General features: G+C 40.3%; 1 protein-coding gene across 2 annotated transcripts in view; it reads right to left on the bottom strand.

The window, feature by feature from the left end:
- Nucleotides 1–5096: 5096 nt before the first annotated feature.
- FARS2 (phenylalanyl-tRNA synthetase 2, mitochondrial) overlaps nucleotides 5097–27377 on the bottom strand; it is a 298134-nt gene continuing 275853 nt past the window's right edge. For both annotated transcript variants that reach the window (XM_072152519.1, XM_072152520.1), the window contains one exon: nucleotides 5097–5371. In XM_072152519.1, the coding sequence (XP_072008620.1) occupies nucleotides 5233–5371 (139 nt within the window). In that variant the 3' untranslated portion in view covers nucleotides 5097–5232. The remainder of the gene's footprint in view (nucleotides 5372–27377) is intronic.

Below are 27377 nucleotides of genomic sequence, written 5' to 3'. Positions count from 1 at the left end.
GACTACAAGCAATAGAATTTTTAATTGCAAATCCCATAAGAATGTCTTATGAGGAGTTTCCTGTGCTCTTGGTGTTTGAGCACGGATAAGAACAGTAATTAGAAGCTAAGACCAAATTATTTCTTCTAAATACATGCCAGTATATTTTACTGCAGATTTTATTCAGAATTCCTTTCATTAAAGTGCTATTACAGTAAGTAAGGCAATACTCACCTGTTTGGTTCGATGCCAATAATGATAAAGTACCTATAGAAATAGGGCGGACATAATACAGAATGTCCCTCACTACAAGCCAAGACATAGCTAGAGATTTATATCAATATATATTAAAAATTTCACACTAAAATAAGACAGCCGCACCACTCAGAGAAAGTGAGATCACACTAGTTGTAGTAATACAGTGGATGAGTACTTAAGAGTCTTCCAGCAATCTTGACCCTACAAAGCTGTGTTAGGTAGCAGCACTGGAGAACTGTGAGACCATTCCTGTGTGTGTGTGTTGTTGAAGCCGCAGCACTGTGAAAAATGCATTTATATTATGTATATCCAAACCGCTATCCAGTCCCTCTCTGTATTATGATTTCTTACATCCCTTCATACTAACAAAATACACAGAGTAATGGTAACACTGCTTTCCAGGACAACAACAAAACACTTTCTGCAACTTTGTATGGTCCAAAATGCTGGTAGACTCCATTTAACGTTTAGCCCCTCTCTATTTTTTGCTCCCCATCTTTAAATTTCCCAACCAGCTTTTATTTTACAGCTTTTATGGTGAATTTCAAATGTCATCTCCCCTTTATTCTTTTGGTCGATGCAATTACAGGGATATCTACAGTAATGTACAGTGGGTACGGAAATTACTCAGACCCTTTTAAAGACATGTAAAAAGCAACTTTATGACACCCTGGTATGAGGTTCTTGATTTCTTATCCATACTAGGTCGTAAAGTCTTAGTAAACATTCTGCTGACCATGGATGTACATTCATTATATTCTGAATGAGTACAAAGCAATCCATATTCATAGTAGTATAGTTTATACAGTTGAAAAAAGACACATGTCCATCAAGTTCAACCAAGGAAGGGAAGGGATTGGATGAGGAAGGGATTTAGGGGAAACATATAACATGTTCTATATAACATAACCTTCAATGTTGTTTAGGTGTAAAAATGTATCTAGACCCTTCTTGAAGCTCTCCGCTGTCCCTGCTGTGACCAGCGTCTGAGGCAGGCTATTCCACAGATTGACAGTTCTCATAGTAAAAAAGCCCTGTCGCCTCTGGCTTTAGAGGCAGCTGATTGACATTGCATGCTGTTATTCAATTTATGATCTACTAGTACCCCCAGGTCCTTCTCAACAAGGGACTCTCCCAGATTTACATATTTTGCCTTTGGATTATTGGCCCCCAGGTGCATAACCTTACACTTATCCACATTAAACCTCATTTGCCAAGTGGATGACCAAACATTCAGTTTGTCCAAGTCACCCTGCAGCCTATGAACATCCTCCATAGACTGTATTACACTACACAGCTTGGTGTCATCTGCAGAAATAGACACAGTGCTATTAATTCCTTCCTTTATATCATTAATAAATATATTAAACAGTAGCGGGCCAAGCACAGAACCCTGGGGTACACCACTCATAACTGGTGACCATTCCGAGTAGGAATCATTGACCACAACTCTCTGGGTACGATCCTTCAGCCAGTTTTCAATCCAATTGCAAATGATTCCTGCCAAATCAGTAGACCTTATTTTACTCATCAGGCGTCTATGAGGGACAGTGTCAAATGCCTTTGCAGAATTCAAGAACACAATATTCACAGCCGCTCCTCCATCCAGGCATCTGCTCACCTCTTCATAGTAGCAGATAAGGTTAGTCTGACAAATTCTATTCTTCGTAAACCCATGCTGGCTGTCACTTATTATACTATTTGATGTCACATACTCCAAGTATATAGTCTTTTACTAACCCTTCCAATATTTTCCCCACAATGAAAGTTAAGCTTACAGGCCTTTAATTACCTGGTGGAGTTCTAGAGCCCTTTTTATATACTGGCACCACACCAGACATTACAAAATCCCTGAAGATTTTAGACAGCGGTACAGCAATAACAGAACTGATTTCTTTAAGAACTCTGGGGTGTAACCCTTTTGGTCCAGGAGCCTTGTACAAATTGATTTTATTGAGCTTAGATTGGATCATGTCTACATTCAGCCAGTCTAGTATATTGCAGGATGTATGACCCGAACTGGCACCACCAATGTCAGAAGTTCATTTTTGTATAGTATAAACGGAGCCAAAAAACCCATTAAGTATCTCCGCCCTCTCTTGGTCTCCAGTCACCGATGCCCCATATTGTTTTTAAATACGTAATTTCCAGTATAATGCATCTTGGCTTAAGCTACAAGTTTCTTTAGTGGGCGATTCTCAACATCAGCTATATTGGCAGAGAATAACAAAGCCATTTGCACATTATATCCTCACATAAGGTTCATAGAGGAATTTTATATGTGGTAAATGGTTGGTTTAAAACTAACCGTTTACTATATGCAGTAAAGACTTGATATAGCATCCATGCGAGGCATCTCATCAACTGCTTAAGGTAAACCTTGTCAAAACAAGTTATAAGCAGGTGACAATTAGAAGAATTGGTAATAATTAGATTTAAGACATTCACACTAAAGTGACTGAAAACAGAATTTACAGAGGCTGAAATAAGAATTGATCACATACATTTTAATATAATGGGGTACATTTACAAGGGCATCACACCAGTTTTCTGCTCGTTCTTTTAGGTACACGTCTGCGCACGTGTGTCGCATGTGATCGTTTTGTGGCGCAGCTGCACTAGCCACCATCCTACAAATTAGGGGGCGTTCTAGCGCTCACTCGGACCGTGCGCCTGATTTAACATGCAAAGTCTGTTGCATGCCCCATGTTAAAGGTGAACTCCATGGGGCTAGTGCAGGGAAGCTACAGATTCATGATTTCTGGCGCAGAGCACTTTTAGTGCAGTTTCCTAGATTTTTAGTAAATGTGCCCCAATGCATAAGGTAAATATAATTCTAAAGGTTCTATGGACATGAAATAACAGATGTCGGTAACAATCCATCCAACCCACACTGGAAAAGAAATCAAAATAAAAAGATGTCCATTAATTCATTTATGTGTAATACAGGCAGTCCCCGGGTTACGTACAAGATAGGGTCTGTAGGTTTGTTCTTAAGTTGAATTTGTATGTCGGAACTGTATATTTTATAATTGTAACCCCAGCCAGACAATTGGATTTTAAAATTGTTGGATTGTCATAAGAACCAGGATTAACAATAAAGCTTAATTACAGACGCCTTTAATAACTGTTAGAGCTGTTTATTGTAGCCTAGGGCTAAAGTACAGTAAATTACTAATATCCAGTGGTCTGCTTGTAACTAGGGGTCATCTGTAAGTCGGGTGTTCTTAAGTAGGGGACTGCCTGTAATTAGAAATGAAATAGGGAAAAAGATTTGAATGTTGGAGGTTCAGTGCATTACTTAAAGTAGATTTCAGCGTTCAAAGCACAATAAAACTCTGGAGAGTGATAGTCCCATTATGTCGGAGTAAAGTTTTATTTAATTGAGTCTAAACCGACCACAGTGGTCAACGATTCCAAGGTGTCTGTGTTTGGTGGAACAATATAGTCATTTTTGATACCTTGGAGATGTTGAAACAAATGAAAGAAATAATTTATTAGCACAAACATTTAACAAAGTCAACATTTTAGATGGCCAAGGCATACCTACAATCTTAGGCTACATTCACACAGACGTATGAAAACATCCGTATCCGTACCGTTTTTTTACGGGTTACATACGGCCACATTCATTTCAATGGACAATACGTCTAACCATTTATATTGCTGTTTTTGGAGCGTACTGTACCGTATACTAGCCGTATAAAAATATAGAGGATGTCCTATTTTCTCCCGTATTTCAGTTCCGTATGCCCTAGAAGTCTATGGGGACGTATAAAATACGGGTCACATACGTGCTGCATACGGATGAAAAACGTCACGTATATACGGCCTGTAAATACGGGATTGGAGAAATCATACGCCCATGTGAATGTACCCTTAAACTGAATATTTTATGCATGGCAAGTTGTTTTACTTGAAGATGTTTATTTTGGTTGTTTTGATTAAACTTTTTTTTTTATCTCTAAGGCTACATTCACACGATGTATGCCCGCCGTACCGTAGTACGGCGGGCATACATCGGCGCTGCGGAGAGGAGCAGGGGATGAGCGCTGCTCACCCCCGGCCCTCTCCATAGGAAGATACAGCGCATGGCGCCGTAATACGGGAAAAGATAGGACATGTCCTATCTTTTCCCGTGCTATGGAGCTGTACGGTGCCGCACGTATGCTGCACCGTACCGCTCCCGTACAGGGCCGTGAGCCCATAGATGTGTATGGGGGACGTATATCGGCTGTTTATACGTCGGCCGTATATACGTCCCCCATACATGTGTGTGAATGTAGCCTAACTTGGAGAATGGAAAATGGGGCATTAAAGTCTCCCCAAAATCAACAACTCACCCCACACTGGAAGTTAAAATCTCAAACAAGGTAGTCAAGAAAGGAAGCCTTTGGCTTCTATTGGCTGCATAGACAAAGCAGAGAATCAGTGATCTACTTGACAAGTGACCTTTCAAAATTATAAAGCATCCATGTGGGTCAAACTTTACCGGTGTTTTCTGCAAAACTCAAGCAAGGGAAAACACAAATAGTCTCCCCAACCAACCTGAAAGGAACTTTAGTCATATGGGCAACAGGAAAATAATGTTTTACAAAATGGAAGGATCCCTTGGCCACATCCTAAGCATAATATCTGCTACATATTAAATCATTTCTCACAAAACAAGATTTCTTTTAATACTGGGAGCTCTAGAACTGTGTCACACAGTTGCCCAGTGAGCAGCCACTTGTATCAAGGTTCACTCCAGTGACTAAAGTGGGGATAGGAGTGTTATCTGAGGTGTGCTTACCTATGCAAGTGTAATATATTGTGCATTAAGGTAGAAATGCTATAAATAATTTTAATTGAAACAATGGTAAAATATTTACATGAACACACATTTAATGTGATTTCTTTATTTTGGATTTTAGGCCTTGCACCAGGCATTAAACAAAGGATTACATAGTTTTGGGTATTAAAAAATGAATTTATAGATACAGTACTGAAGTCATATTAAAATCTTCCTTCCACACCCAATTCTGCTATTGCCAAGTTGCCAATTTTCTTGTGTACAAAGCCGACTTCTGCTTGTGTTAACGTGCGTTCCATGTGCCGATATTTAATTCGGTAACAATGACTGACTCGTTTGGTCCTAGGAAAGGAAGGAAATAAGACAATACATAAAAACAATGATCAAACAAGTTAAAATCATAGTTAGTAGCGGTGTTGATGTTGCAGTAGATCACAGAACCACAGGCCTGTTGTGATCTAATGTTTGTAGGTACTATAGAGCTAACGATAGTGGCATCTGAAGTGACACTCCCCCTGCAGCCACTAACCTTACAAAATATGCCGTTCTTTTCTTATTTTCAAATGACTTTTTATGTAAAAGGACGAGAATTCATATAAAAAAAAGGAATTCTAGAATACACATTTCATACTCTACCTGAGGGTACTTTCCGTATGGCACGCACTTTAAATGGAACCTGTCACCAGGAGACCCATTTTTAGCACTCCCCAGTCCCCACAGAGCATAGTTCATACACTGCCAAAGTGTTTTTGTATAAAAAAAAAATAGGTTTTACAGAAAAAAAGATATGTTATATTGTACCTTTCATTAGCATCTGCTGTGTGACTAGGCAGTTGCCAAAAGGGAGGTTCTGGAAAGGAGCAGTTCCCCACCCCCACCCTTGGGGAACAGCTACTCCATGTGAACTTTTCAAATATATGAAAACACCCATCACTGTGCTTAGCAACGCCCCCTGCTCCTCTACAGCCAATCCCGAGTGTGGGGAGTTTCTTATATTTGAAAAGGTCACATGTTTCCCAAGGGTGGGGAGGAACTGCTCCTTTCCAGCCCCTCCCAATTGGCAACTGCCTAGTCACACAGCAGATGCTAATGAAAGGTACAATATAACATATCCTTTTTTCTTTAAAACCAATTTTTTATACAAAAACACTTTGGCAGTGTATGTACTATGCTCTGTGGGGACTGGGGGAGTGCTAAAAATGGGTCTCCTGGTGACAGGTTCCCTTTAAACCCTTAACGACCTGGCCCTTTTTAGTTTTTTTAAATTCCATTGTTCACTCCCCACCTTCATAAATGTATAACTTTTTTATTTTTCCACGTAAAGAGCTCTGTGATGACTTGTTTTCTGCGTACCAAATTGCACGTCATAGTGATGATATTTAATTTTCCATGCCGTGTACTGGGAAGTGAAAAAAAAAATTCCAAATAGAGTGAAAATGGTGAAAAAATGCATTTGCGCCGTATTTTTGTTGGCTTGGATTTTACAGCTTTCACGGTGTGCCCCAAATTACATGTCCACTTTATTCTTTGGGTCGGTGCGATCACGGGGATACCAAATTTGTATAGGTTTTATAATGTTTTCATACATTTACAAAAATTAAAACCTCCTGTAATAATTTTTTTTTATTTTGCCATCTTCTGGCGCTTCATACTTCTTTGTACCAAGCTGTCAGTGGTGTCATTTTTTGCGACTTTTGATGAATTTTTCAATGCTACCATTTTTAGGACTGTACAACCACTTTTTTGTACAATCACTTTTTATTGATTTTTAAAATATTTTTCAAAATTGCAAAAAAGTTTCATTTTCAACTTTGGCCGTTATTTTCCGTTACGGGGTTAAATACAGTAAAAAAACGTTATTATATTTTGAAAGATCAGTCATTTTCAGATGTGGCGATACCTGATGTGTTTATGATTTTTACTGTTTATTTAGATTTATATCAGTTTTAGGAAAAGGGGGGTGATTTGAATTTTTTAATTATTTTTAATTACCTTTTAAAATTTTTACTATTTTTCAGACCCCCTAGGGTACTTTAACCATAGGTTGATCGATTGATCCTACCATATACTACCATGCTACAGAATGGCAGCATATGGTGATTTTCCACCTCATTCATTACAATGTGCTGATCGGTCTTCGGAAGACCCAAGGCTGCCATGGCAATGGATTACTGCTCCTGATGACATCACAGGGAGCGACTAACTCCAACAAGATGGCAGCACCCATGCGCTAACACAATGTTAACACGATGTTAGTGTGTATGTTAACTCAACTCAATGTTGACAGTAATACAATTAGGCTAATTTCCTCTTCTCAGTTGTTGTGATGCATTTGAAAATGCATGTGTTGACCGCAGTCTCATATGCGGTCATCTCCCTGGGGTTAGACTAGAGTGCTTAAAAATGCAGGCCACAGCCTCAAATCTAAAATTTACAGTAGTCTCTACTCCTGTATTTAACCCCCTCACATGGCTCCATCCATGTGGATTTAAAGGACACCTGTCATCAGGTCTGTGTCACTTGTCCTGTCACTACTACATGTTGGAGCAGCTCACAAGGATCCCATCCCAGCCTTTATCTAGTTATTTCATACATTATTCATTGTAAAATCATCTATTTTTTATCATGTAAATGAGGCTGGTCACATGGTCAGAGGCAGTGATGTCACCCCTGTTACCCTTCCCCCTCCTCCCCCTGCTCATGTCTGTGTGTAATGTATAGTAAAGCATTGCTAGTGTGTGTGCTGCATCTGCTGACATGTGAGAGACACAGACATCAGCTACACATGAATCTGACATGTTCTGCTGTAACATGGCTGCCTGGAGCTGCTGTATCTCTCCTAAACACACACACATGCACACACAGGCTGCAGGGGGTATGGCCACCAGCACCAGGAAGCACATCATTATACAGCTTCACATCATTATACAGGCTGTCAGTCATGCACTGGGGGTGTGACTGTGCCGCCCACTCATGAATAAGATGGACAGCTTGAATATGCTAATGCTTCATTGGACATTTCACAGGTCATTTGCATACAGCTTTAGGACCTCATTGCTTAGGTTTACAGGCATGTAGAGGGACAATGAAGGGATAGAGGCAATGCTCTCTAATGGCAGTTTATGAAAATATATTTAGTTTAGGGGGGTTATTTTACATGACGGGTTCTCTTTAAGACATTTTCCAAATAAATAGCACCTTTTCAGATTGTTAGTTAAAATATTGATGGAATAATGTAACAAAAAGTCAACTGAGCACTTCCTCAGTAATCTGGGACAAATCCCATCCAGACCGCACACTTTGGACTGCTTACTACCATTATCTCTTTCACAGACTCTGCTGATTGTGGAAAAAGTACAAAAGTTTAGGCAAGGAAGTTTATGTGATGATAAAACTTTTAGCCAAAGACAGAAGGGGAGACAGATGGAAGTCAATATCCATTAACCTGCTCAATTTGTGTTGGGAACTAATTATTTCGTCTCAGAAATAGAAAACTTTTGTGATGTGTCTTACTATTTTAATCATGTTTCAGACAAAAAATATAATACAAGCACTCCTTTCTGATGCTGAGTGTAATTTTATTAAGGTAAGTACGGCCAATATACAAACTTGGTGACATTTCGGCCCCAAATGGGCATTTGTCAAATGTGCATCATATTTAACGACACTGACAATCACCCACCTCCATACCAATATAGAGGAACTTAATAAGCAACAATGGCTATATAGCAACAGCTATCAGACGCTTTAACTCTAGAGGAATTTACTCAACAGAAAGACAAACTTGCAAGATATCTGGTGGAACACAGGAAGAATGTGGAAGAAAGGAAACAATGCAAATTCCTCAGAGAGGACTATCGGTTGAAATTTTTAAACAGTTTATACAGAAAGACAACTACCCATCAAAACATAGTTACTACCACAACAGATCGTCAACTAAAGAATCATCCTATTTGGACTTCAAACCAGAAAATTCTTCACTCCCACAAGAATTTTTGGATCAATGTTCGAGACCTTGTGGAAGAAGACGAGGAGGCTATTCCACAAGAGGTGGACCCACAATGACTATACGGTGACAGGTAGGAAGTTTACCAATTTTCCTACACACTCGATAGTTATTAACATATCCTCCCATTCCTTGAATCCAGTCCAAGTAAACTTATTACAGAAGAGTCTTCCCCACTGTGGATACATTTCAGCTAAATATGGATTTACAGAGATCAGAATTAGATATCACAAGATCACGCAGTGTGCCGCACACGGCACTGCAGACACATGATGCCGGGAGCGCACAGCCGCTGCTCGGCGCATGCTCAGCCAATTACAGAGGAGTCTCTTCTCTGACACCATCCGACCCTGATTGGATGGTGTCAGAAGATTTTAACATTGACCCCCACCCGACCCATGCTGCAGCTCCCGGGGCTCATATCTCTGGAACGGAGGGAAATGATCCCTTGTATTAATTTAGCATTGTCAAATAAGAGTAAAGTTCTTAGATCGGCCCTCCTCTTTTGTCTTTCTACAAATTTTTCTATAGCATTCCTAATCTGTAAGTATCAAAAGAAAGTATCCCCTGCTAGGCCGTTTTCTCTCTGTAGTTCCATAAAGGATTTAATTATTCCATTTGGTGCCTGTAATTCCCAACTTCTTATTGTTATTACACTTAGAGGTTTTCTAATATATTTTTGTGAAACTTTCTTCCATATTTTCATACTATATTTAATTCAGTACAGAAAATACCCTCTTCGATACAATCGATGTATATGCTCTCCATGAGATATCTAATTAAGATTTTTGGTAAACCAACCCTTTTATTTGGATTCATTTGTATTTCATCAAGGGGTTCCAACATTCACTTAGAGCATCTATTATAGCTGCTCTATGTTATAACCACAAATTTGGAACTCCCATTCCCTCCTTTCTTAATGGTGCCACTCTTGCCATCCTGTTTTTCCCGTTCCATATAAATCCTCCCAAAAAATCTGCAACCTATTAAACATGTTCTGGCAAAATTTAGTGGAATACACCTAAAATGAATATTTTTGTGAAAAATTTCATTTTACAAATTTGTATCCTCGCTATCATTACTAACTTACACTCACCGGCCACTTTATTAGGTACACCTGTCCAATTGCTCGTTAACACTTAATTTCTAATCAGCCAATCACATGGCGGCAACTCAGTGCATTTAGGCATGTAGGTCAAGACAATCTCCTGCAGTTCAAACCGAGCATCAGTATGGGGAAGAAAGGTGATTTGAGTGCCTTTGAACGTGGCACGGTTGTTGGTGCCAGAAGGGCTGGTCTGAGTATTTCAGAAACTGCTGATCTACTGGGATTTTCCCGCACAACCATCTCTAGGGTTTACAGAGAATGGTCCGAAAAAGAAAACCATCCAGTAAGCGGCAGTTCTGTGGGCTGAAATGCCTTGTTGATGCCAGAGGTCAGAGCAGAATGGGCAGACTGGTTCGAGCTGATAGAAAGGCAACAGTGACTCTAATCGCCACCCGTTACAACCAAGGTAGGCAGAAGAGCATCTCTGAACGCACAGTACGTCGAACTTTGAGGCAGATGGGCTACAGCAGCAGAAGACCACACTGGGTGCCACTCCTTTCAGCTAAGAACAGGAAACTGAGGCTACAATTTGCACAAGCTCATCAAAATTGGACAGTAGAAGATTGGAAAAACGTTGCCTGGTCTGATGAGTCTCGATTTCTGCTGCAACATTCGGATGGTAGGGTCAGAATTTGGCGTCAACAACATGAAAGCATGGATCTATCCTGCCTTGTATCAACGGTTCAGGCTGGTGGTGGTGGTGTCATGGTGTGGGGAATATTTTCTTGGCACTCTTTGGGCCGCTTGGTACCAATTGAGCATCGTTGCAACGCCACAGCCTACCTGAGTATTGTTGCTGACCATGTCCATCCCTTTATGACCACAATGTACCCAACATCTGATGGCTACTTTCAGCAGGATAATGCGCCATGTCATAAAGCTGGAATATTCTCAGACTGGTTTCTTGAACATGACAATGAGTTCACTGTACTCAAATGGCCTCCACAGTCACCAGATCTCAATCCAATAGAGCAACTTTGGGATGTGGTGGAACGGGAGATTCGCATCATGGATGTGCAGCCGACAAATCTGCGGCAACTGTGTGACGCCATCATGTCAATATGGACCAAAATCTCTGAGGAATGCTTCCAGCACCTTGTTGAATCTATGCCACGAAGAATTGAGGCAGTTCTGAAGGCAAAAGGGGGTCCAACCTGTTACTAGCATGGTGTACCTAATAAAGTGGCCGGTGAGTGTATTTTATCATAAATCAAGTACATGGCAAACCATTTAATGGAAAACCATTTCGGAAAACAGGGTTTCCCCGAACATAGGATGTAGTAGAAACTACACTTAAACACACCAATACTTACAGTTGGATGGCTTTCGTACATACTTCCATTCAGTATCTAACAAGATCCTATATATCTTTAGGAGACATTGGTTCATTCTTTCCAGAGGCCTACAAGACACTGATGAATTTCAGAATCCTCTTCTACCATGTAATAGGCATCTTAAGAACTTAAAAGATACATCTATCAGAGCTGATTTAGGGTCAAACCACTAAAAAAGGTACATTCCCGTCTGTTTTGCCCAAAATGCTTCAATATTTTAATGGGAGAAATGTTTTTCATCCACAATCAGTCCTATCCCATTATCACGGGGTGGCCCTGCAACCCATATCCAGTGTCGCAGGCGCACCCGTGTACCTCTGTGTGCCCCGGCCAGCCTGCACAGAAACTCACCTTTCCCGGCTCCAGCAGCGGTCTCTGTGATGCCACTCTGGCTCACGTCCCTATCTTCTAGGGTGTGGACAGCCGCCTGCGCTGATAAATTCCAGCCCATTCCTGTGTCCACCGTCGGATCTTTGTGCCTCATATCCTTACAGAAAGCTTGTTCCTGATGCCCTGTGTGATTATCCTGATTTCCCGTTGCGACCTCGATTCCATTCACGACCTCGCTCCTGTACTGCCGTCCTGACCTTCCACTACGTCCCCGACGCTGACCCTATGCTAGCTGTCTCGACTTCCTGCCTGTCCCGACCACGACCTAGCCTTACGATTCTGTACTTCATCTTGGCCACCACCGCACCTGTGGAACGGCCAGGTGGTACCACGCCGAAACAAGTCCAACCTGCTTTGCGGCGGGCTCTGGTGAAAACCGTGATCATGTCTTTGTTAGAAAAGTATAGTATAATGATCCTTACTATTGATGAGACATCCATTTCTCTTATGAGCTCCCTGCATATTCTCTAAACCCCCATCAAGAACACATTTAGTAAATCACAAACATGCCCCTAATCTACTATGCGTTAAATCAGAACTGTGATTCCCCCTTTAAAACAAACAGAACTATGCCCATATTGTGCTGTATGCCCTTTTCTTTCCTAAGTTATGGCATTATGGTGCCAGCTTTGCAGCTTCCATCACATGGAGGAGCAGGGAACATGTACAGCACATACAGGATGTGCTTCCATCACATGGAGGAGCAGGGAACATGTACAGAACATACATCATGTATATGGTGACAACCTGGCAGCTTCCATCACATGGAGGAGCAGGGAACATGTAATAAGTGGAAGAAATCATAAGTAAACTAGTTACATGCAGTCTATAGCCTGTGCTGTGTGAGCACTAAGGATTAATAGCTTATCTATACAGTACAGAAAGTGCTAATGACAAGGTGAGGGAACGGCTGCAGCATGAGGTGCAGAGAGAGACAGAGAAAGTTCTAAAAAAATCACAGACTGAGATGGAGGGACCTCCTCCTCTGTGAGGAGGGAGCAGCAGCCCCTCCCAGGAGTCTGTAGAGTTTGTTTACACTACGGTCTCAACAAGCTTGTCAGCACAGGCAGAAGAAGCAGCTACTGCAACACTGAGATAATCTGTGGGCTATAGCAAAGAAACTGCTGGATTTATGTAACAAAGATAATAGGCAAAGTCTTTTTACATCCTAAGAGCTGATGATCTGTAAAAAAAGAAAAACATTTACAGTTACTTCATAATAGACACAGTGGGGCTTACTTACTAAGGGACCCGCAGCAGATTTTCGACAGGTTTTCCAACTTTTCAGGGATTGCACCTGGGTTTGTGTGGCATGCGATCGAATAATGGCGCATCGGCTTTCATACAACAGAAATTGGGGGGCGGGCCATCGGACGATCCGACTGATTCGGACAAACTGCGGGATTTAACTTTGAATTTGTGTCGCAAGATCAAGCACTTACATGAAGGTGAACTCCGGCAGACCTGATCGGGGAAGTGACAGATGAAGGATATCGGGTGTACACTTGTGGTGAATCGCAGCAGCTGTGCAATGGAGTCGGGGAATGCAACTCAGGGATCGCGCAGGGACAGGTAAGTAAATCTGCCCCAATGAGGGAGAGACCAAAACTGTTCTAGTGGCCCATGGCAACCAATCAGAGTTCAGCTTTTATTTTACTAACAGCTATGAGGCAATGGGCACCTTGAACATTTCTGCTCTCAGATACTTCTGATAAAACTTCCCCATGTGTATGACTAATAAACAGAGCACCAAAGGAAGTCCATCAATTTATCAAGATACAGATAGAGCTGATGAACTGAAAAAGCAGTAGCCTAGAGGTGAAAGGTAAATTTACATACTACATATTCAGCCATGTATGCTTTTCAACCCTAGCAAACTTATTAGAAAATATGGAAGATACTGATAAATATATCAGCTCCCCTGGACATGTTCATAAGGACAGAAGTAAAAGATCAATGCTACAGATCTATGAAGTGTCTACATGTGCTGGTGGCATTGATCTCTTTTTCAGGTACTTCACGAAGGTTGCCTTAAAGTCAGTATCTGCCACATCTGATGTTCTATGCTACAACATTTCTATTGATTGTACAAAGCACCCTGCAGTTAGATATATTGACTGCACTCCATATAACTGCCAGGCTTGGCCATGCAAGATTTTCATCTATTTTTTCAAAGGGGGTAACTGTGATTTTGATTGCAATACTAAGGCTAAAAGGAAATTTATACGAATGTGGAGGTACATATTCAGCAAACTAGATCAGAGTTACAGTTCTACTCAAAGTACAGTGGACAGTAGATATCCGGAAAATCTGCTAAATGGCAAAGCCACACTAAACCATTTACAAGTGACATCAATGGTGAGGATATAACAGCGTGCTGTTGACCTGACATCACAGCTGAACCTCTGTATACCCACAGAGAACCTCAGCGCTGGAGAGAGGGAAGGATAAATTGTTAACAAATAGTCTTGATACATGGGCCCATTAATTACAACATCAATAATTTTCGATTAGAGTTTACCGTATTTTTCGGCCTATAAGGCGCACCAAAAATCCTTTAATTTTCTCAGAAATCAAAGGTGCGCCTTATAGACCGGTGCGCCTTATATATGAACTTATACAGAAATGTACTACAGACAAGATGTACTGTATATTTACTAGTGTTTAATAGCTCCATCCCCAGAAATTTCCTGCACCTTCCCACACAGTATAAAGGGTCCCTAGCTCCTGAAGTGCCCTGGCACCACAACTAACATTGTGCCCATCCTGCCCTCCCCTAGCACGGAGAGACCGGAATGTGCTTTTTTGCTGTAGTTCTCAGGAATGCTGGTATCAATTGACATTTACCTCAACTCAACAGTTCCTCTTCATATGCCACCAATGTCAAGCCTTCACAATATCATTTTATGCTTCAATCACCTAAGTAGAAGTGAAAACCTGCTTCTAAATTATTTATCCATTTTGTGTAATGTGAACAATCTCCTTGTAAATTCCTTGGCGCTGTAATATTGACAAACAAACCTTTCAGGAAGCACATAATTCCAGCCCGTTAGCACTGCAGATATGAATCCAATTAGGTATGAACAGAACTTAGCCCATATATACCTTTAATAACAACCAATCCCAGGTGCACATACCAAGATTTTCCTTCAGTGAGAAGATTGATTTTTTGTTACCCTGGAGAATGTCTTTTCCTAGTGAACTTTAGCTTCCATTATGAAAAATGATAAAATTGACTTTCAAAATCTAAATACCAAAAGGCATGCTTCCTCCTGCCTTTCATGGCACCAGACGAAAAAACGCTACATAAGCCTAAGCAGAACGATATGGATTCTGTTCCAGTATTTATTTGACTTACTGCCTTTATTAAATAAGCAGCGTGGTTATCTGGCTTCACTGATCCCAATGTTAATTCAAAACAAACTGTGCACATAGTATAGAGCATTTAGTTACCTGCATAATCTGTATTGTGGCATTTTAACTTGTGAGTAGCAGATCTGAGCTCAAAGCAGATCACTGAAAACAAAGCTTGGGGTGAAAGTAAGCTAGGGAAGAGTTATTAAACGGTCTGAAACAGAATTCTGATGTGCCAAAAACTATTATAGCAAAAGGGGCATGACCAAGGATAAGGGGTGTAGTTTAACAGGGGAAAAGTCTGTGACCCTAAATTATGCAAATGTATCAACATTTTGGCACCAGTCGCGTATAAGCCCTGAAATAATTACAAATGCTAGTTTATTGCTACCACTTGGGATGATTTCTCCCTTTCCGCCCCTATGCATGGAGGGGCGTGAAGGCAACCTTCTGTGTTTCAATCTAAGAAAAATGACGTTAGGGGAGAGGCTTCTATATACTGCTGGTCTCTGTTATAGATAATAGAAACCCTTGATGGTGATGTGAACCTAGAAATATAGCAGCTCACTTCTGAGTATTGGTGCATGGGGCCATGTATCCTTATCAGTGATTAGTGTTGGCTGCAGCAACAAGTCAGGAAGTTTAACCCTTATTCTGTTTCTTTTTAAAGAGACACTAGCTGCAAGAAAGCAGGGAAATGGTTAAATCACTGGACTTGTTGCTTCAATTAACAAAAGTCAATGATAAGGAGACACATGATCAGCAGCACCTCCCAATACACATATCAGCACTGCAGAACCCCCAATACATGTGCCAACAGCTGCAGAAGCTTATGATACACGCTCCAGCTGCTGCAGTACCTCCCAAAACACGTTACAGCTGCTGCACAACTTCATTATACTAAGCTAAATATTATAGAAATGCAGTGGTGGGGGATGATGTGGGAATGATGCAGAGGGGTGGGGGTCTATATGTGTGTTAGGGGCACACTCAGGAGGGCTTCAAAGCTGCTCCTACACACTAGGACATTAAGTGGTTAAAGTAGATGGTGACAAGGCAGACACTCGGGAGAGTTGAGGGCTTATCTCTGGCATATTCCCGATCTGTTATGGAGGGCACTGCTCTCTTCAGGTGCTGACATTCTACCTATTCTCTGTACCAATCTGAGTCTCCCGCGCTGCTGACATGCAGAGCAGTGATTGGCTACAGTTTGAGAACCTCCTCCCCTCCCTTTCTTTTTCCAGCATTATATCCCTCATGATAAAGCCTGAATCGGGGGGCCAACTGCATGGTGATTACACCACCACTCAATCCAATCCAATACAGGGCCCTGTGTTATGTGCCAGTGAATGTGTCAGCAGCGACAATGACTTATACCAGAGGGCAGGTATGGTAAATGAATACTATTGGGGTTTGGGTGACAATGGGCCCATGGAGAGCCCGAGTCCCTGGGCGGCTGCCTGTACCACCTATATGAGGATATGCCAACGGTCCCTTCTGCCCCTATCTATGGGGAAAACTAAGTAAGCCTTTTATTTCCATCTTTTTGGGCTGCAGGGAAACATTAAGAAGTGTCCATTCAAATTTATGTTGTGTGTGTGTACGAGGACAAATCAGGTATTTCAGAGCAAATAATTTCGTTGTAACTGCTCTCCAGACAGAAATCCTAAGCAGGGAACACTCTTGAATGCCTTCGAATTTATTAATAATGCAAATCTTTTCTAAACTAGACAACTCCTTAGTGTGCCGGATTAACCCAGTCAATGCTGAGAAGCTAAACTGATATCTCGAGTTCGGTTCTGTTACACTGTGTGTGGGCCGCTCTATCTAACACACATGAAACAAATTTAACAAAAACTCACTCATGTGAAAGAAAAAATGAATACTGTCTCTCAAAAGGTCATATTTTTTACTCTTCGATTACAGTGCCACCATTGCATTGAAAGTATATCCCGCTCCTCTTTCACCTTCACCCAAACATTGTGGCCTTTTCCAGTGAGCTTTGCAAAACTTGCTTTTTCTGCTATTTCTGCTACCAGTAGAATAAAAGGCTTTCTTTGGTTATTGATTCTCTTATTTGTTTTCCTTCCAAAGTATTCAATACCTTTTCTAATACCAAAGTTCAAAAGCTTGGAAACGTTTCCCATAGTCCCATTTCTTTATTGTGCTGCAATCTTCGCATCCATTTAAAATCGGCAAAAAAAGAATGTCATGAAAATTTCCTTTTTATTTGCAATCTGAATTTAGCTGAATCATTTACAGGGTCCTATACAAAAATGACACTTCCGGCAATCAATCGTCTTTTTTAAATCTGTGCCAAGAATGTATCTCACATGTTCTCACAAAGAGGCATTTAAGTATCCAATGATATATCCAATAAGCCATGGATATTAAGCTCCAAAACATTGGTGGCACTTTGAACCACAGTTCTGGGGTCCCCTGAAAAAGAGGAATCTTCTCTTTAATATGACAACAGAAATGCATTTCTATGTGCCAAGTAACCAGACATATTCACAGTTAAATTTTGGAGTGTAATTTACATATACATATCCCACCCTCGATTGTCGCTTTAACAGTTTGTAATATCTGAGGTTCTCTGGCAAACAAATTCTCATCTTTCATTTGACACCAGAATTGTGTTTGCAGGTGTCACCAATCAAAAGTTACAGCCTGAAGAATGCCAGCATGTAGGAGAAGGAAGAGCTATAGAGAGGGGAAAGCAAACAATCTGCATATAAAACAAACACTATCTGGATCTGTAGCTTAACCAGGGGGAGGGGTAACATGAACTTATGTTCTTGCTTTTAACATGAATGCATGTAACACATAAAACACATACATATGTTTTGACTTTCTAACTGAAGTTCTTACGAACTATATAAAGGTGGCCAAAAGTATTGGCACCACAGTAATTCTGGAAAACCACAAAAAGAATTGAGAGGGATGCTGGGTGGGGTTTTAAATAAATATATCTGTTATAAGATGAAGTGGTAAATAGGTTAAGTTAGTGTATTCTTGTTATGACTATGGTGGTACAACTTTAGTGAATCTGTGGAAGTCAAATTAAGGAAGGCGTATTTAACTACGACGTTAAATATGTGAAAACCAAAATATTACGAATACACTTGTTGCCATAAGATTAAGGCATATTTTTTGATATACAATGAAAAGTACAATGTACAATATAATGTTGTGTACTATCAAAAGGAAAAATAAAGTATTTAAAAAAAGGGAAATAAACATCCAAGTTCAAGTTGCACTGCAGTCCGAGGATACAACAGTGTCAACCTGTATTATCCATTGGTGTCTGAATGAAAAGAGACTGTATGGTAGGATACCCAGGAAGACCCCACTTCTTACATAGAAACATAAAAATGTCAGGCTGGAGTTTGCCAAAACTTACCTGAGAAAGTCTAAAATGTTTTGGGCGAATGTCCTCTGGCCAGATGAGACAGAAGTAGAGCTTTTTGGGAAAAGGCATCAACATTTTACAGTTTACAGGACAAAAAAAAAAAAAAAAAAGATTCCTTCAAAGAAAAGAACAGGAGGTACCCTGATGTTTTGGGGTTGCTTTGCTGCCTCTGGACTGCTTGAGCGTGTGGCATTATGAAGTCTGAAGACCACCAACAAATTTTGCAGCATACCATATTTTATTCGGACTATAAGGCACACCATCAATAAATGCCTGCTAAAATGTCTAGGTTCATATGTAAGGCACACCAGATTATAAGAATGAATGACCAAGGCGCACTTGACTATAAGGCGCACCTTTGATTTCTGAGAAAATCATAGGATTTTTTGTGTGCCTTATATTCCGAAAAATAAGGTAATGTAGGGCCCAGTGTGAGAAAGCTGGGTCTCCCACAGAGGTCATGGGACTTCCAGCAGGACAATGACCCAAAACACACTAGAAAATGGTTTGGCACTGGAAGTACCTTAGAACACCCGTGGAGAGATCTCAAAATGGCGGTTTGGAGAAGGCCAAAGAAGAATGGTCTAAAATTCCTGCAGAGCATTGTAAGAAACTCATTGATGGTTGCCGGAAGGGGTTGTTCGCAGTTATCTTGACTAAAGGTTGTGCTACCAAGTATTAGGCTGATGGTGCCAATACTTTTGTCTGGCCCATTTTTGGAGTTTTCTATAAAATGATCAATGATTTTACTTTTTTTCATTCTCTTTTGTGTTTTTTAATTACAAGCAAAATAAGTGAAGATATTAATACCAAAGAATTTGTGATTGCAATCATTTTCTGGAAGAAAACTAGTATTATCTGACAGAATTGCAGGGGTGCAAATACTTTTGGCTACCACTGTAGGAGGTTTAGTTGTTGCGCTGCTAATACAAAGGTTTTACTTTTTTTTGGAAAGTACAGACGGTCCACAGACTTACATATGACCCAGAGTTATAGATTGCCCATCTTCCCACGGTGAAATCTGGATGCTTTACTTTAGTCCCAGGCTGCAAAGATCAGGTGTCTGTAATGAAGTTTTATTGATAATCCTTGTTATCATGACAGCAAAAAATTTGGAAAATTCAATTGTCACTGGGCCAAAAAAAAATTGGTCCGGATTTACAACGATTAAACACCGAATTACACCGAAAGAACCTATTATCTACACAACCCGGGGAAACAACGCATGCGCAGTGAGATGCAGCGAGCCTTGTCGCTGATCACTGCCCACGTCAGCAATACAAGGTTCACTGCGCAAACGCAGACATCATTAGGGGTGGGTCATGACATGGAGGTTTAGGGAGGGGGTTTGATTGCATCATGTAGAGCAGGGCGCCAAGTGCATCTATTATGCAAAAGCGCAGGCGGATGTTAGAATTTGAAATGTGCAGCCCCCAGGACTTCACTGGGAGTGGTGGCAGGGAGCCAGGTAATGCTTTATAATGCATATTTCGCTAAAAATTTATGCCACACATTTGATAAAAACACCATTGCTATCTACTGGACAGTCTCTGTAAGAACCTGTCACCAGTGAAAAATACTCTTCTGGTGACAGATTCCCTTTAAAGTAACGCCGGCTTGCTTTCATAATCCTTGATCAACGTAAAAAATTACTGTCCAAGGTCTTGGCAAATCGGCTATGACTAGTCTTCGTCTCTATAATCCACAATGACCAAGTTGGATTCCTACACCGGAGGGAGCCTTGGGATAACACTAATAAAACTCTGCTCCTCATCTCGTAAGCCAAATCAGCCTTTACGTCTGTTATCGATAGATGCAGAAAAGGCCTTCAACAATGTCCACTGGGGATTCCTGTGGGCCTTGTTGGCACAGATCGGAGTATCAGACTCCATCTCTATAAGAAATGGGACCCAACGAGGCTGTCCGCTATCACCCTATCAGATGTTTTGGAACATCTGCCCATCGCTCTTCGCAGTAACCCCAGTGTACACGGTCTACAAATTGGCTCCAAACAATAAAAAATAGCATTATACGCGGACGATTTGCTCCTATACATGTCCCAACCATGACTCTCCCTCAGGTCTATCCTGGCAGACTTCACAATGTTCGGCCGCTTAACAACTTCAAGGTCAACCTCACCTAATCCGGGTCCCTAAACATCACCATACCAGCCTCAGAGGTTGCACACCTAATGTCTCAGTTCCCTTTTAAGTGGCACCAATCACACTTTAGATACTTAGGATTTAATATCCGAGCCAATCTGTCCCTATTGGACAGCCTAAACTATATGGACCACGGTCTTCGACAACTACAGATCAGCCACTGGTAAATCGGTCCCGGTCTCCTCGCAGGTAATGCTCCTCTTGGTCTTAGCGGGCACCATCTCCTCAGTTAAGAAAGATCTGCTTCGCCACTTGGCGGCTGCATAAACTGTAATACAAGACACTGGAAGAGCCCTTCCCCCTCTTTCCTGTGGTGGAATGGCTGCAGGAAATCTGGTTCATACAAAGGATGGAGGAGATGGTGGTCAGGGACTTGGCGGAACCCAACAAGATGACCACGGTATGGGCCCCTTGGAAGGCCTACCAAAACTCTGCAAATTTTCAAAATGTATTCCTGTAATCAGTATGACTCAACATACCATTGAAACCCGCTGGGATTGCATTGGGCAATCTGGACATCCATGCAAGACAGAGAAGTTTTCTTTCCTATCACTCCCTATACTTCCTTACCCCTCTTCCTGCTTTTGGATATGATATCCCACACAAACAGAGTACCCAACAAACTTATCTAAGAGCCTTTCACAAACAGCTCTTAGTCATTCAGATGATTGTTTCCACCATGATGAACATTTATTGTCGCATTTTGTGATCTGTGCACTGTGCAGGCTCTCTCAGTTAGGTCCTGCATGAATATATTTTGGGTGACTATCCCTGTTTTGTCTGTCTTTGTATGACTCAATAATACAAATAATACAAAATAATACTCAATACTCTATGTAAAGGCTTGCTGATATTGAGAATGAAAGTGTAACTGTAAAGTTACTTGACAAAAAATAGTTTTAGCACAGCTGGAGAGAGCCATTCCAATGATACCTATATCATGCTTTTGGCTTCTTACTATCTTGGGATACAGCCTCATATATCCATCAGCCCTATCAATAAATTCCTCTCAGCTTCTCCGGAAGAGGGCCTCTCCCTAAAAGAAAGTTTTAAAAATTTTATTTTAATGTCTGAATTTAGTGCAGAGTTAGGCAAAAGTTTTTATAGAGAGAAAAAAGAAAAAAATTTTCAGCTCACCTATGAAAACAATGTAGATGGCGATTCGTGGCTGCACGGACACCTGGGTTGGGGAGCCAGTAAGTAGCAGCAAAAGAAAAGAGTGTAGTCCAGCTTCCAACGAAAGGCAAAAATATGCGTTAAAAGTCCACTTTATTTAGAAAAAATAACATGTTAAAAACATCGTAGGACGTCCATGAAAAAGAAACTGACGCGTTTCGGGCGAGAAAACGCCCTTAGACTAAAGTGGACTTTTAACGCATATTTTTGCCTTTCGTTGGAAGCTGGACTACACTCTTTTCTTTTGCTGCTACTTAAAAGTTTTTATACTTTTCAGTTGTTCTTTAAGCTATATATAAATTTGCTCACTTTGCCTTATTTTTACAATCCTTTTGTGTATGAACTGAGCTTTTTTTTATCATCTTTATTAGGTTTTCAAAATTTTTTAAAAACAATTCTGCACATCCATGGCCCTTGTTCATAGCTTTGCATGTACTTAGAACTCTTACAAAAGATACACTTTTTACAATTATCAAATTTACTTACATACATTTCCCTACCGCCCCCCATCCCTGAGATGCAACTGGCTTCCAGCTTCCCTTATCTTCTTATTTCTAGTTAGGTCCCAGAACTGAGCTTTGATTTTGAATTTAATGTGGAAATGTATGTTTTCATGTATTTTTTGAAAAAAAATAGTTTGTGTTTGTGACAATTACAGACTGTAAACTGCTGGTGAAGACAAAATTGTCTTCTTACAAAACATAGATAGGTTTTAGGGGTGCATTTACTTTTTAATGTGTGTATTTGCTTTATTTTGTGGGTTGTGATCATTTTAAAATTTCTAGGTGAAAAGTAGGTGCTGATCAGTTAATGATGTATGATGTATTCAGTTTATGATCAGAGCTCCGGGCCATGCAGGAGATGCTACATCACGGCTGGAGCTCCAGAGAATCCCCGGGGCCTCTCTGTGCTATTAACTGTACTGGTGTCCTGTGGCACCAATGAACTTAAAACAAGTGGCAGCACATAGAGTTATACACTCTCTCCGCCTCTACTACACACAGCTAGCCTATGATACAAGTATAGAGAGGGGAGAGGACTTTTGGCAACTCTTTATGATTTCCTCCAGGATCTTCCTTCCCTGCTCAACATGCCTTCCCATCAAAGCATTGCTACAGGTATCAGTGCTACTCCTGTTACATTGAATGTCTGCTCCAGCCTACAGCACATAGACTTTTAATATTAGGCGAGCAGCACTGACAGTAATTTCCTCTAGCAGCAGTGAGGTAGGTGCGCGCTTTGCCTCAGTGCCGGGTCCCACCTCCTCATCCTACTAGCAGCATCATCTCTGGGCTGGAGCTGTACAATTTCACACAGCAGTTCCCTGGCATCCACCCTCCCCAAAGACTACGGAGAGTGGCAGGGGATTATAAAGGTGAGGAGTAAGAAAAGGCTGACACATTCCATATCTGGTTACTATTCTTCTTTTCCTCTGTGTATCTACAACTCCCAACATGCCTTTATGCCCACAACAACACTGGCTGGTGGAAACTTATTCATACTTGTTTTAGAATTTCATATAAAATAATTAAAAACCTATAGTCACTTTGCTGGGTAATCCAGCAGAGATCACCCATTAGCCAGTGGCCTTTTTATACTTTGCAGTGATTGTGGCTAAAAGTAAACAATGACAGTAAGCTTGGTTCTGATACGTGACTTTGCCACTATTTCCAAGACAAAATGTGTGTATTGGCAAAGCAGGGAGTGTATTACTCCAGGTGACGAACATGATTCACTGTATGGCAGTAATATTTATCCCTGTACAGGCGGTCCCCTACTTAAGAACACTCGACTTACATACGACCCCTAGTTACAAACGGACCACTGGATATTGGTAATTTATTGTACTTTAGCCTTAGGCTACAATAAACAGCTGTAACAGTTATCAGTGGTGTCTGTAATGAAGATTTAGTGTTAATATTGATTCTAATGACAACCCAACATTTTTAAAATCCAATTGTCACAGAGACCAAATAAGTTCTGGCTGGGATTACAATGATAAAATATACAGTTCCGACTTACATACAAATTCAACTTAAGAACAAACCTACAGGCCCTATCATGTATGTAACCCGGGGACTACATGTATATATGGTAGTAATATTTATCCCTGTATATATGGCAGTAATATTTATCCCTGTATGTATGGCAGTGATATTTATCATTGTATATATGGTGGTAATATTTATCACTGTATGTATAGCTGTAATATTTATCCCTATATGTATGGCTGGAATAATTATTCCTATATGCATGGAGTTCATATTTATCCCTGTATGTATGGCTATAATATTCATCACATTGGTAAAATGAATCACTGTTTGCTCTAAGTTAGTGATATTATTTGTCTTTGTATAGTAGTCTTTATTATCATTTTGTGGTATTTATGTTATTGTAATGGTGGTGGTCATCATGTAGCAGTATTATTTGGCCCTTGTATAGTGGTATTGCTGGTAATATTGGGCTAAATTCCTGTGTTGGCACTTAGTGATAGATATGTTTGCAACTTGGGGTCTCTAAAAGGTTCGCCACCACTGGCTTACACAAATGATCGGTGCTAGCTACGATTGCGGGTGTTAACCCTTTGATCGCCGCCGAGAGTACAGTAGAGTAGTATTGCAGTATATGGTAGGAACGATCAGACTGTCTAGGATCAAAATACTCTACAGGGTCTATAAAATATAGTGTGTTAATCATCCAGCATCAGACACAGTGATTAATCTGGTATAGTTCTACTCTGCACTGGTCTAAAAGACCTACACATTAACGCATCTCCTACAGTAAATTTTTCAATAGGATCCCAGCAAGCAGAGATCCAGAGAATCGTTGGCAAATTGATAAAGAAATTGCATTGGTAAACGGTAAAACCTTTTTATTGTATACACAATAACATTTAAAATAATATACCTATAAGGTATACTGAATGTAGTAGTGAGATGCATCACATGAAATAAATCGTGGTATAATGCATATTATGGTATACTCTTAGGTAATATGCTGCAAGTTAAAATTGATAACTGCCTGTACCCTTGTTTCATTGAGCAAAAGTAGATGCACAAATTGTCTGTACAAGATCTACTATATATACATAACTGGTTATGCGTGCAAAATGTGAATAACCATCTATGCTTGGCTTTGCTAATAAAGTGTAGAATAGCTATTAAAACTTTTTCAATGATAAAATCACTTACAAGGTTAAAAGTAAATTATTTTATAAGTTAGAAAATGGCAACAAAGCTATCTTGAAACATGAATTCAGCACGCAGATGGCATGTTAAACTTCTAGTCAGAACTTCCTTCAATCACTTTGGAAATAACGGGGTAAATTACAGAAAGCAAAAAGACGTTATAACAGGAAATTGAAAAAGTGAAATCCCTCCACATTAACATTCGGTTATCTGGCAATAAACGGAAACTTTAGGAAAACCAGATAATAAATAACAACAAAAGCATAAGTTATAGTATTATAACTATTTTCATAATTTATAAACATTTTTATGCTTTTATTTCCTGGTGTTTTTTGGAAAATCTATAGCACTGTAAAATAAAGAAAACTTAACTTTTACTGACTAAAATCAATAGAAATATAATACTGGTAAATACTAATAAAAGATTGTCCCCAGTATTGGGTCTTACCATCTGGAAGCGGGGTAAATGTCAAATAAGTCTCTGGCCTCATGTGTAAGAGAAGAGGTGAAGTGGACATATTTGACAATAAACCAGGCCTGGTGAAACAAATACAGTAGTGTATGCAATATGTAAAGTGGTTGCTTATAAATTACCAGAGATGGAAACAAACCTAATACACCTTGAAAGACCTGACTTCAGAACTCCAGACCTATATGCCTGGCACCTGAGTCAGTTAGACCCGTGAATAGAGATGAGCGGACTTGCCGGATTGGCTGCCAAACAGCCAATTTGGCAAATTAATGCCCCTAGCTACCGGCCCTGGCTACGATTGGTCACCCAAAGCCATGGCTAGTTGCTAGGGGCTTTAATATGCCGTATTGGTTGGTCGGCAGCCAATCCAGCAATATGTTCGGGTCGAGCACTGCGCAACCAAACCCCAAAGGGGAAGTTCGGGTTCGCCTATCTGTATCTGTGACTGCAGTCCGAAAATGCATCACAGCTATTTTTGTCATATTTGTGATCAGTTTTAAAATGGATTATTAAAGGATGTGCTTTTTCCCGCTATCCATGGTGAGATGAACTATACTTTTCTTATTGCTACACCCTAATCAGAACTTGACCCAGTGATCATGAGCCCTGTGGAGGAGTCCAGTCAAGACAAAAATAATCCCAGTCACAGATATATCATGTCATGTTTTGCTTCAGAAAGGCCCACCAAGGGACAAAAATATGTGGTTTCTCCTGCTGGCATATAGTATCAAACTGCTAATGAACCTTTTAGCCGTGATCCAGTGAATTTAAGGGCTTGTTTATACCATAGACTGAATCTAAATATATTGGAAAAAGACCAAGTGGCAGTTCCTCTATTACTCCCTTGCTACATATATTTCAGTATATATATATTACTACGGTATAAAGTCATACAGAATTGTTGTCTTCACAATAAACGAAAGAGCTGCGTTTACTATGGCGGCAGATTTAATCCTGAAAAAGAGGTCTTTCATAAAATTGATCCGGTTCTTGCTGTCTTTCTGTTTTTGATTTTTTTTTCTAATTCTTTAGATGCAGCCAAGACATCTTTTATTATGATGCCTCTGAAACTTCAAACTCAACCCACTTTAAATCTGTCACCACTCTGAGGAGCACATACGCTGGGAACTGGCTATCTGCTACAAGTAGACAGGATTTATTCTGCAAATTATTGTTCTGTGTTACACAGAACACAAAATATAAAACATTTGGTTCAAAATCATGAATTGTTTGTTTTGTAAGCCCAATGCACTGTTACTTCTCAGCTGACATATTGGTGTGAGAATGTTCCATTAGTCCAAGAGAAAATATTTTAAGTAGTAGTGGAACTAAATTGGCCAACAAATTCAATGAAATATTCAAGAAATTATTTTACACAAAGTTACAAATATGGATGTAAATATTTCTGATATTATTAAATCTGGTGACATTTGAGATAGTGATCATGTAGGAAGATAGTTTTCTAGACTCTACTGTGAGTATAAAGTGGATTCAAAAATACACTCCATTTGACAGCGTAACAACAGAAATAACATTGGTGAGGATTTATTACAACTCTGATGGGTCTGATGAGTGTTTTTTTATGCATGTCTGTAATTGCACATCCATAACGACTCCAAAACATGCAACTTGCAACTTTTTGGTGGAAAAATAAATACATCGGACCTGTCAGAGTTGTGATAAGTCCCCCCAGTGACTTGGAGGTGTTCTACCAAATGGTATCGTTATCCCCTATCCACAGGTTAA

The sequence above is a fragment of the Engystomops pustulosus genome, chromosome 5, assembly GCF_040894005.1.
Source record: "Engystomops pustulosus chromosome 5, aEngPut4.maternal, whole genome shotgun sequence".
Taxonomy (NCBI): Eukaryota; Metazoa; Chordata; class Amphibia; order Anura; family Leptodactylidae; genus Engystomops; species Engystomops pustulosus.
Note: the sequence above shows the minus strand (reverse complement) of the source record. Positions and strands in the feature narration are given on the sequence as shown.